At 36.8% G+C, this 12,074-nt stretch overlaps 1 protein-coding gene and 1 non-coding gene across 4 annotated transcripts in view; both read right to left on the bottom strand.

Annotated features, from left to right (window-relative positions):
- Positions 1-12,074, bottom strand: part of PIK3C3 (phosphatidylinositol 3-kinase catalytic subunit type 3) — a 136,981-nt gene that overhangs the window by 13,582 nt on the left and 111,325 nt on the right. For 2 of the 3 annotated variants that reach the window (XM_077900602.1, XM_077900599.1), the window contains 2 exons: positions 9,148-9,316; positions 2,001-2,091 (listed from right to left, as the gene is read on the bottom strand). In XM_077900602.1, coding sequence (XP_077756728.1) covers positions 2,001-2,091; positions 9,148-9,316 — 260 coding nt within the window. The other variant, XM_077900600.1, reaches the window with a different exon arrangement.
- LOC144316623 (U1 spliceosomal RNA) lies at positions 3,802-3,964 on the bottom strand. Its single transcript, XR_013382563.1, has one exon. It is a non-coding gene; the product is annotated as a U1 spliceosomal RNA (small nuclear RNA).

Below are 12,074 nucleotides of genomic sequence, written 5' to 3'. Positions count from 1 at the left end.
GAAAAGAAAAGAAGGCAACAATGTTTAGTATCTAGTGCACCCATCAATTACATTACAGCCAAGGAAATTTTCATCAATCAATTACATTGTTTGATGAATGAGCTTTAGTCAATAAATTAAAAAATAAATGACAAAAAATAAGTCATGCCAAAAACCAGTGTGGTAACTAGTCTATTTCCTATGGAGAGAAGGGAGTTTACTGAAACAATGCTTGCTGGATAAAATAATAAACGAAGTCTTAATAAGACTAATTTTCTTAAATGGTTAAACAATAAAGTATTTACATTAAAAACCTCTCGTTATTTGTGATAGACTCAAAACTAGGTAGAAGAGATTCTTATTTATGTTTGCAATGGTATGGATATTTGTGCCCCTCTCTTCCTAAAATCTATGTTGAAATACCAATGCCCAGGGAATCCCTGGGTGGCTCAGCGGTTTAGCATCTGCCTTTGGCCCAGGGCGTGATCCTGGAGTCCCGGGATTGAGTCCCGCATTGGGCTCCCTGTATGGGGCCTGCCTCTCCCTCTGCCTTTATCTCTGCCTCTCTCTCTCTGTCTCATGAATAAATACATAAAATCTTTAAAAAAAAAAAAAAGAAAGAAAGAAATACCAATGCCCAAAAGTGAAAGATACTAGGGTAGTGCCTTTGGGAGGTGCTTAGGTCAGGAGAGTGGAACCCTCATGAATGGCATTAGTGCTCTTATAGAAGAGATCCCACAGAACTCCCTAGCTCTTCCACCAGATGAAGATATAAGAAGTCTTCAACTCAAAGAGGGCACTCACCTGACCAAACTGGCACCCTGATCTTGGACTTCCAGACTCCAAAACTATGAGAAATAAATTTGTTGTTTATAAGACATCCATTCTCTGGTACTTTGTCATAGAAGGCCAAATGAATGAGACAATGTTCAATCCAGAGGAATCTTTCTTTTTGTTTTTTTTTTTTCTTAAAGATTTTATTTATTTGGTCATGAGAATACACAGAGGAGAGAGAGAGAGAGGCAGAGACACAGGCAGAGGGAGAAGCAGGCTCCATGCAGGGAGCCCAATGCGGGACTCGATCCTGGGTCTCCAGGATCACACTTTGGACTGAAGGCGGTGCTAAAACCGCTGTCCAAAGGAATCTTTCTAATAATGTTCAGAATCAGTTATGTCAAACCTTGCAGCTTTTGGGTCCCAATTATTATTTTCATCCCTCACAGAGTCTCCATCTCTAAGACGGCTACTGTCCATTAGTAATTATATACTTCCGCAAGGCAAAAAGCTATGCTAGCCTTCAAGTTCAATACTGATAATCACCTTGATATTGAAAATCATCTTATCTTTGGATTTTTTTAAAAAGTGCTTTCTATATACCACCTCCATCTCCCGCCCCTGCCAAATCAGAGATTCAGACCCTAATTCAGACAAAAATCTTCAAATCCGCTACCCTTTCTCCCATCTCTTGTTAGAATTCATGGTATGACAACTCTGAATCACTGTTCACCTACATGAAGACTATCCTTTTTTCTTTTCCTTGCAGGCTGAGTTGAAAGGCAGGTCTCTACTCTGCTGACACAGTAAGAAACCCCTGTAACTAAGGATATGGATGGGAAGGATTAAGAATGGCTCTTTTCTCCCAGTTAGGATTATAATAGTTTGCCTCTGATCTTTAGCATGCATAGCCTGGAAGTGCCAGGAACCAGATATTCTATCAGGAATATTAAAGAAGAGCTAAAAAATCTAGAAAAAAGAGCAAGGGTAATAGTAGTAAGCTTTCTTTTCTCTCTAGATACAATGACCTAGTCACGTGACTGTGGGTATGATCAGAACTGGCTACAGGGACTGGAGAGGCTATTGCATTCTGAAAGGTGAAAAAATTAAACAAAAGGTCTCTTTCTTAATTTATGTTACTTAAGACTCTAAAATCAGGAACATCAAGGGGAAATGGATAATTAAAACCTTAACATCCTTTATATATGAAAAGTAGACTATAATACCTGACAATGTATAAAAATTACCTTTTTCACAGTTTTATCTGGTTCAAGAGCAATATCTGGAATGTTTGCATCCACCATCAGGGAAAATAAATTCAAAATCAGGTTAGAATACCTAAAGGAGAGTGGAAAAGAAAAAAAAATAGCAACATGTTAGAATTTTGCAATTCTTTCTCCTGTCAAGAATACTCCTAGAAGTAGTCATACTTGGATCTTTATTATTACTTCTACAAAAAATAGATTGTGCATAGAATGTGCCATTACCAGCTGTCTCAATGAAAAAGTAAGTTTGAATAATGATCTTATTCTGAGGTCTTGATAAAAGGCCCTTTCTAAGTCCCACACTATGGGATAAACTTTTGGAGTAGCCATCCAATGACATTCTTTTCATTCTTACAGTGAGGATAATTTCTCTAGAAGAAATCTAAGGAGAATCCATTTTATACCTAATTAGCATTTACTAAACACTGCTAGATGATGTCCAAGAATCTGCTACCTTAAGACTACCTCAATGTGTCAGAGATAAAGGAATGAAAAAGAGATGCTGTCATCCTACTGATCATTCAGGAACATCCCCTCAGGGATATAAATCACCATTTTAGGAACTATAGCAACTTGTCTGGATATAAGCAATCCTAAATGAAGGAGAAAACAGGTAATACTCTACTATATTAAGGATAGGCTAGATATATAAATAATATCATCTTTGGACTATGCTGGCCCCTATAGGAACTAAAGGTTTATTTTCACCAAACCTCAAACTCTCCTCTTCCTCTCCCTCTAGAAAGAATGGTACTATTCCAAATGTGCATTTTCAGAAGTGGAGCCTTGTGGGGAAAGGTATAAGTATATACTGGGTTTCTGCTCCAGAACACTCTCTTCTTGGGTAGTTATAATTTTTCTGGAGGGCTCCTTTTTAGCACTGCAGTAATAAAAGAAGTTCAAGTTTGACTCTGGGGGATGGATAAGAATAAAGGACGCTTTGGTTTTAGGCAATAAAGGCTTTTTAACTGATCTCAGTAATGTATCAACAAGTACCTTGCATGTTTTCTCTGAAGGTCAGACATTAGGTGATGCAGAATCTTTATTCCAGCCATCTACTTATCCATAATATAAAAAAGCACAACTTGTTACCTAAAAACTGGCTATTATTGAACTATCATGATAATGGAACTTGTAGACAAAAATGACTGTTCATATAAACCTCAAATTACCTATTTTATCATTTTTGAATTTTTATATTGTCCATGAAAATCAAGAGGGACCATAATTGGAAAAAAAAAAAAAAGGGGACTACAATGAAAACTTATACCTTGAAGTCATCTAATCAAATTAGGCCCTAACTCACTTATATAGTAACAGCTAATCAGCTGTAACCTAGCTTTAAGTTACTAATTTTCTTGAGAGAATGGATTTTTCAAAAAAGTATCACAGATGTTATTCCATTTCTACTCATATAGTAATTGTATTTATTCAACCAACAAATACTCTATACATTGTTCTAGGCACAAGGACTACAGTGGTGAATTGAGCAAACAGGGTCCCTACATTCATGAAGTGGACATTCTGCAAGGGAATGGGGCAAGGGGATGGGAACTCACAAAATACAATGATAACATAATTTCAAACCTGGCTGACTGATAGAAAGATTTAAGAAAAAGAAAAACAAAAAATAGGGAAATGGGTCAGAGATTGATGGGGTAGGGAAAGGAACCATCAACCATCTTAGGCAGGTCTGATTTTATTCTAACTGTGCTGGGAAGCAGCAATTGAGTTTAAAGTGTGGAGCAACACACTCGGATATACATTTTTGTTTTACCCTTTTCAAGGGAAGTGCGAACACAGTCCCTCGCTAGCACAAATTATGCAGTTGAGTTTTCCACATTTGGGGAAATTGCAGGGTTAGGCACCTTTGGAGTACAATGAAGAAGGCTCACCCTTGGAAAACTACCTTCATGATCACGGTATCTCCCCTACCAGGTGAGTAGGAGATACACACATTTCAAAAGGAATGGAGTCAGGGAAACTATCTGACTGATGTCTAGGTAGGAAAGAAACAATAAAGATGTTCTCAGGCTGTAGTTTAGAGATGGAGGGGCAGACAGTGCTGATGGGTTTCAACGAAGTAGGGGGGAGAAGGCAGAGGAACTGAATGTCAAGGATTGAGCCTAAGCAATGGGAAACTATGGTTGTTCACCACAATAAGAAACAGAATGAGCAAAGAGCAGGACTTGGGACAGGGAAGCAGTAATGTTCTGTTTTAGACACACTGAATTTGAAACGCCTACCAGATTCTTAGTCAAGATGTCAAGCAGACAGAGAACTCAGAGGGGATATCTGGGCTGATGGCATCAGTTCAAAACATCAGCATTTGGATCCTAATTAAAGTCACAGGTCTGGATGAAAATGCAGGGGAGGGGAGGGGACAATCCAGAACTAAATGCTTTATACTGACAATGAAACTTCTAGACAGTTCAGTACGTAAAGGTCAGACAGCAGAGTGAAGAAATCAGCAAAGCAGCAAAAGTAGCCAGCAAGGCAAAAAGGAAACAGAGGAGTGGGTTACACCAAATCTTAAGAAAGGTTTTCAGGGACAAAGGAGTGCTCAACTGTGTCAAAGATGCTAGGAATCCATGAGATTTCATATAGGTAACTGTTTATCTTGATAAAATTAGTTTTAATAGCAGAATAGGGCTGGAAGACTTACTGGAGAAGGTTGAAGGCAGAAGAAGCAGCAAGTTAGTGGAGACAGTGAGAACAGACCTTTTTAAAAGGAGATGGGCTATGAAAGAGAATAAAGAACTAGGGCAAGAATGCAGTATCTTACTAGACTTCTACTTACTAGACTTCTTCCCACTAGAGGTCAGTGGCACTCACCTCATTGTGACAACAAAACTGTCTCTGGACATTGCAAAACGTGCTCTGGGGGAAAGAAGAGTGCAAAATAGCTCCAATGGTGAGAACACCATGGCTGTTGGCTTTACTTCAGTAACATACAGTTGCTGCACTGTACACATGAAATAGGAAGGCACACTGTTCTGATGAGAAATGAAGTAGCAGAAGGTAAGGTTATAGGATTGGATAAAAATGTGTAAGAAAGTTTAGAGAGAAAAGCAATGATAGTTTGAAGCCATAAAATTCAGTGGAGAAAAGAGAAAAGTAGGAATATCACGTAGATTTTATATGGTGGAATGCTGACAAGACTGGATATATCAATGAGGTTACAGACTTCTAAGGAATGAGTATAATGCAAAAATAAGCTGTAAGGATAGAAAACGCTGGTCAGAGAATGAAAAGCCTGAAACTGAGATTTTGGAGGGCTAAATTAATGGTACTGATGAAAGGGAGTGGACAAGGCTGGCTCTACATTGAGAAGGTGGCACTCAGATATCGGTTGTGGTTGGAGCATTCAACACATGAATGCTGAGGGCACAGCAGCAGTTGTGAAGAAGGCAACACAAGTTTTCAAAGAACAGAGCATGATGGTAGCAATGGGGAGGATATCTATTGGTGTGATCCCATGATGTCTGTGCCTCTGCTTCTCTTCTTTAAGCAAGCAAGGAAACGCAATAGGGAGCAACGAGGGCACCAAGCTTTGAGCTATGTAGGATATGGAAACAAAGAAGATCCACTTGAGAGGGCTGTAAGACCATGGTCTTAGCAGAGTACAGCCAGCTGCTAGGTCATTAAAAAAACATGCTCTTTCAATGAACCCTCAATTATTCACACTCTGCTCTGTTGACTAGACACTTTTTCCCAATCTTGCCATAAGGGAATATCAGAATATATCACAGGGTAGATTCCCAGAGTAACACAGGGAGGGAAATGCAAGGCTCAATTTTGAAAGGGCTATTTCAGAGGTTCTCAAAGCTGCCCATTAGATTCACCTGGGAGCTTCTTAAAAATATTAACGCCTGAGCCCAAGCCCAGACCAAGTAAATCTGACTGGCCCCCAAACTATTTTTCTCCCTGAAGTTCCCCCAGGTAATTCTAATGGACAGCCAGGATCTATGTTAAAATGTTTGCCTTCATGGAAGCATATGTGTGCTTCTCTTTTAAAAGGAAAATATTAATGTTTTCTGGAACATCTGTTGTTTTTAATTTAGCCACCCATGCTTCTATTATTGTAGCAAAAGAAAACAAAATGTAAATAAATATAAAATAGGATATTCTATAAGAAGTTTAAACACCCAACTACATTATAGAAAATCTATCACTACATTAACTGTATTAATCTTTTACCTCTGTTGCTATGAACCTGCATTTTTCCATTTAAGATAGGGCATGTGACCCTAACAGAAAGTATATATTAAACAGACTAGTCATTCAATATCCTACCCAAAAAAAATAGATTTAAAGATTACTGGACATCTTTAAAAACATTACCAAAATAAAATAAAAAGTCACGTCTAAATTGTTCAGTGAAAACCTTCAACATTAGAAATAGAAATGCATTTAACTGTATCATGTGAGGTTTCCTACAGTGTTCCAGAGGTCTATTTCCCCTACAGTATATTCACTTTGCATCCAACAAATATCAAAAAAGAATCCTATTTTTTTAAAAAAAGATTTATTTAATAAGTATACTACTTGAAGGAGGGAGAACAGTGAAGCTAATGATGAAAGGAAGTATGATCAATATAACATCATGGCCATTTGGTAATTATGCAAACATTCTCAATGTAAAAACTTTCGAATGCATTCCCAATTTCAGAATTTTTACTGAAAAATTTAGGCCATCTCTGTATCCTAAGTGTCTATTAATGTTTGGCATAGACATGGGTTAAGAGAAAGAGTTATGTTTCCCTTGGACATTTAAAATATTTTAGCATTACTCTTACCATGAGACAGCATTCAAAAACCAAATTTACCAACTAATTACTGGTGTAGTGGATACTGATTCATCATGTATTTTGTTACAAGAAAATCATAACGACACCATAACATGTGTTCTGTCATCTACACAACTGCAATCATTCATTACTTAGTTCAAAAAGGACTGCTGTGTTTACACAGTCCAATGTTAGTGAATGGTTTCTTGCTGCAGAAAACGATCAGCCATTAACAAAAACCATGAAAGAAGGTGGTCTGTCATTACTACAAACCCTAATTTTAAAAAGTGCCAAATAATCTTAGCTCTAAACACAACTTCTAAGTATCAGGTTCATTCTTATGTCATAAAGCCAATTTTTTTTACTAACAAAACCATATTCTAAAATATAACAAAATATAAATATTGGGGGAACCTGGCAAATCAGTTGGTTAAGCATCTCATTCTTAGGTTCCACTCAGGTCACGGTGTCAGGGTCATGAGGCTGAGCCCTGCCATCAGCTCTCTGTGTTCAGCACAGAGTCTGCTTGAGACTCTCTCCCTCTCCATCTGCCCCTCCCCACTATACTCTCTCTCTCTTCAAAATAAATAAGTAAAATCTTTAAAAATATTAAAAATTAAAAAAAGAAATGCTGATCAAAAGATTAGGGTCCAACTTAACTATAGTGAAATTTTAAAAAACAAAAAATAAAGTTTTCATGAAGACTTAACATAAACTTACTTAGATTCATCTTAGTGATTTTTCTTAGTAGTGATAAAAGTTAACTTTGGCTCCACATTAATAACCTGCCTGTTTTCTCATTCTACTGAATTGCTACTAATCCATTATCAATGACAGTTTATAAAGCACATTGTTTTCCTTCTGCTTTCAGTAAGATAGAGCACCTGTGACATTTCTCTAGTTATCATTTCATATCATTCCATCCGCCTCGTCACTGAGATGCCATGGTTCCATCTAGTTTTTGGTAGGCTTTGACTATTTTAAATTAAAAATCCCAGATATTAAAGTGGAACTCTCATCTCATCTCTCTGAAAGTGCTTCTGTATCACCAGACAAATCAAAGAGCACTGATCTTCTCATTATTCTTCTAGCATTATTCTTTTAGCATTTCTGGTCAGTAAAACTGAGTCACTCTGCCACCTAAAGGATAGTGTGGCTATTTGTAAAATGTACGGCATAGTTTGTGACACATGGTACAGACTGAGTTAACAATGAAGGCCTAATGAGTCACTGCAAAGATGAAATCTGATTAACAGAGTACAGCCATTCTCCTAGGACCAGCAGCATCGACATCACCCAGGATCATGGCCTCATCTCAGATACGAAGCAGAAGTTCTGGAGGTTCTCATATAGATACCAAAGGTTCTCATTTAATAAACATACAGAATGTCTATGTTCTAACCACTGTATGAGTAGCCGAGGTTACAAAGACAAGACAGAGCCCACATGCATAGGCAACTTATTATGTGTCGGTTATATTTTCACTGGGAAAAGGTGAAAGAAGGTACGTCTCCTGGGCTAGGGGTTTCTGCAAAGTTAAGCTAGGTCAAATGATCCTGTCATTTTTTACTAACCATCACAACAAACATTATTTTTTTTCCCTGATGATATATGATGTTAAGTCCTAAGTAAACTAGGATGAAGAAAGCGGAAATAGAATGGTATTGGAGAAAGAAGAAGGGATAGAGAAAAATCAACTGTCTTATAGCAGGATAACTGATGAGGTGCTAAAAAGAGACAAAATTATATGTAACATTTATTCTTCCATCATTTAACAAACTTCTCAGAGCTCCTGAAGAGCCACCAAAACTAAGGCTGATAATGTTGCTACAGAATAAAAATGAATGGATTAGTATCACTTTAAATCAGCTAAATGCTTCATTCTTTGATAAAGAAGAAGGAAATGAGCTTGGGAGAAGGAAAAGAACTTAATATCGTGATTATAATCCTTCAAGACTGGCTTCAGGGAGATGTGAATGGTTACGAAGCTGCTTAATCTTTTCTCTCTCCCAGCACTGGCAAAGCACACAGAACATATTTTATTAAAATGATTTTAACCCACTGATTTTGAAACCTCCATGTTCACCTAATCTTATATAATGCCAGCTTCCTATTTGGTGGGATTTAGTAATCATATAATTAGTGGGAAAGCAAGAAATTCTTTTTTCTTTTGCTATCAGACTGTTCATCAAAATAAACATTAAATGTGCATTAAGAAATACTGTTCCCTGTGTCATTCTGGAAAAGAGTGATGCTAAAGAATGTATACATTTAAACAACTCTTCTTGCTCTACAAAATGAAATTATCAAAATTCTTTACATCAAGCAAATTAACTTACCTTCGAAGGTGAAGAAAAGCTGTGTAACACTGTTTGCGGAACTCTTGGTACTGCTCACTCTGGGTGCCCCCCATTCCTTCTACCATTTCTTTATTCAGCTTCATTGGAGGAGGAAGAGGCTTTGGATCGCGACCCAAAATATATCCGAAGTCTATGTGGAAAAGTTTGCCTGGATGTTGATGAGAAACTCATTTGTTTCCAGAATTATCTTTAAAAACTAAGACGGGGATAGGTCATATAATTGGCATAAGCAGTCTCCATAAAAAATAGTAATTCATGATGAAGTCTATTAAATTGTTTAATCATCTAACTCAGGCTTGGGAGTGATCTTCAGAGTATACTACAGTTCATTTTAACTTACATTTATTCAGATGAAACTGCAGTTAAAATAATCTCAGAGTAATATTAATTTATATTCCACTTTCAGATCTCCAGAATCAAAGACAGCTGGAGGCTAGATAACTTTTTAAGGTATTAGCAGAAATTAGTATCTTATAGCAAATTTCTCATGCTAAAAGTTTACACAAACTCCATTCAAAAGCAGAAGATCTTGTCTTTTAAGTATTCCTGAGATGAATCCTTTAACTTATCACTATTCCCCTTGCCAAAACAAAATCCCCCAAATTTCAAATTACATTCTTAGCTTCATCTGAACCATTTTCAACTAATCCATGTTACTCAGTAGCTTCAGAGTAGGAAGTCACAATATTTATGTCTGCCGAGAGCTGAAGACAGCTGCAGTGCTATGACAACAAACCCTAGGACAGTTACCTAAACTCATAGACAAGATAGGTAAGAATGTGACTGATCATTCACTTTAGAGAATGATTCACCATTGAATTCATAAAGCATCTTCTGACTTACAAGTAGTATAAAAAAGTCATACATTTTAACAAAAAAAGTAGCCCCCAGGATCCCACAACCCAAGTTCCCCCCAAAGAAGACATTTATGCTCATTTTATGTACTGCTGTATCCCTAGCCTCAGAATAGTTTCTGGCAGTCAGTAAGCACTCACTATCAAATGAAGAAATTAATTCATTTAAAAAGCTATCCAAAAATCTCCCTAGTGCAATCTGCCCACTCTTGTTTGTCTTAGAATATATGACCTGTTTTATGTGAAAACCTATCCTTCACCATTGTATTTGGGAAGCTTAGGTACCCCAACCCATCATCCCCTTCAAGGGCAGCAGCCAAAAACTTTCCTTCTTCAAGTACATGTATTGACTTTGGATATACTTTTGCCATCTTGTAAAATATTTTTATACATCAATTCTATCCACTAACACATTAACTAAAACCTCTACTCTTTCTCTGAGCATTATTACTGTTACTTGTAAATGTTATCCTCCAACATTTAGTCACTGTTGGAAATATAAAACAATGATGGGCACAGAACTGACTCTAGATGTGGCCCTGGAGTCCCAAGTGAACAGTAATGTATGGCGGGCCCTCTGAGTCAGCAGTGTAACTGCTCTTGAGTACAACTGACACCTTGTTTCACTTGATCAGGTATCAGGAAACAGTCTAAATGTCTACTGTTACGGCAATTATTTCCAACTAAGCTATAGAGGAGTGTGTCAAGCAAAATAACTAAAAAACTTCGTTTAAGTCAAGAATAGTTACATCCATAGCCTTGTCCCATTTTAGAAGCTATGTCCCTAAGAGGAAAAAATCATTTTAGTCTGAATGCAAAACCAAATCAAGCTATTTAATATCTAATGACCAGATCTCTTAAAGATACTTACAAATGTTTAACTTCAATACTTCAATCACCATTTTTTAAAAAAATTAAAATGCTGAACTCTGTTCAAAAATAAACATTAATAACTACCATTTTAAAGATGTTTAAAATATACTGAACTGGTATTTACGTCTCTTATATCTGAGATCACAACTGCGAGGAATTAAAGGGATAAGCAGTCTTATTATTTGCCACTCCTCCCAGGCATTGTTCTTACAATGAAAAACTAAATAATACAGTAAGTTGGAAATCCTATACAACTGTGAAAATGAGAAAGAACTTCAGATTGTCAAGGCCAGATAATTTTAAAAGTCCAAATTTAAGGAAAATTTAAGGCAATAATGATATTAAATTTAAGTAAAATTCAAAGTAGATACTGGTACTGTTTTCAAACAACAGCAAAGAAAACTACACTGAAAATTGTCTGGAGTAGACAGTGGACATTGTACTACATCTATGATATAAAGTTCATATGTAAAGAGAAACAACAGCTTACACATGAATGAGTATCCAAAGGTTTAAACACTATCATCATCTGGTTATAGAATAAGTGGCCATTATCAATGTAACCACTCTACTGAAAACCAGTTTTCCATTTATCCACATCATCTCCTTGTCTTTTTTTTTTTTTTTAAAGCTTATACCAGGATTAAAATGTTCTGTTCAAATTGGAGAACTGATGGAAGTCTCTAAAGAACTTTTTAAACGAATGTGTATATCAAGTAGAGTAAATGACAGCTGGGGGAGGTGAGGGAGAAAGAATTATAATTAGATATAGAGAGCAAGGAACCAGAAGAGAATTGAAAAAGGGCTTTGTCAACCCCCAACCTCAAAACCCTCCTCCACCCCAGCCTTGCTCTCAAAATAAAAAGTAACAGTTTAGTGAAATGGTTTCTCTAGCTCACACCAGGGCAACCTACATCAGCATCCATCTGGTAAAGAGTTACTAGTGAGGCTCCTACCCCACCTATTCATATCAAAACACTTCAGCCAAGTGTGTAATGAAACTATTTCTTCATTTAGCTTTCTCCCCCAGGTTAAACTCTTCCTGAACCATTTAGTCTTATAATCAAGAATCTTGCTTTATTTTTGTATAGTACTGAAACCTAGGATAAGGCCTAGCATTCAGAAGCACTTAGTTGGACTATTTTGCACTATTCTGATAACCACTGTTATCTCAAATTC

This window comes from Canis aureus, chromosome 6 (genome assembly GCF_053574225.1).
Source record: "Canis aureus isolate CA01 chromosome 6, VMU_Caureus_v.1.0, whole genome shotgun sequence".
NCBI classification, from domain to species: Eukaryota; Metazoa; Chordata; class Mammalia; order Carnivora; family Canidae; genus Canis; species Canis aureus.
This window is presented reverse-complemented; position numbering and strand designations above follow the sequence as displayed.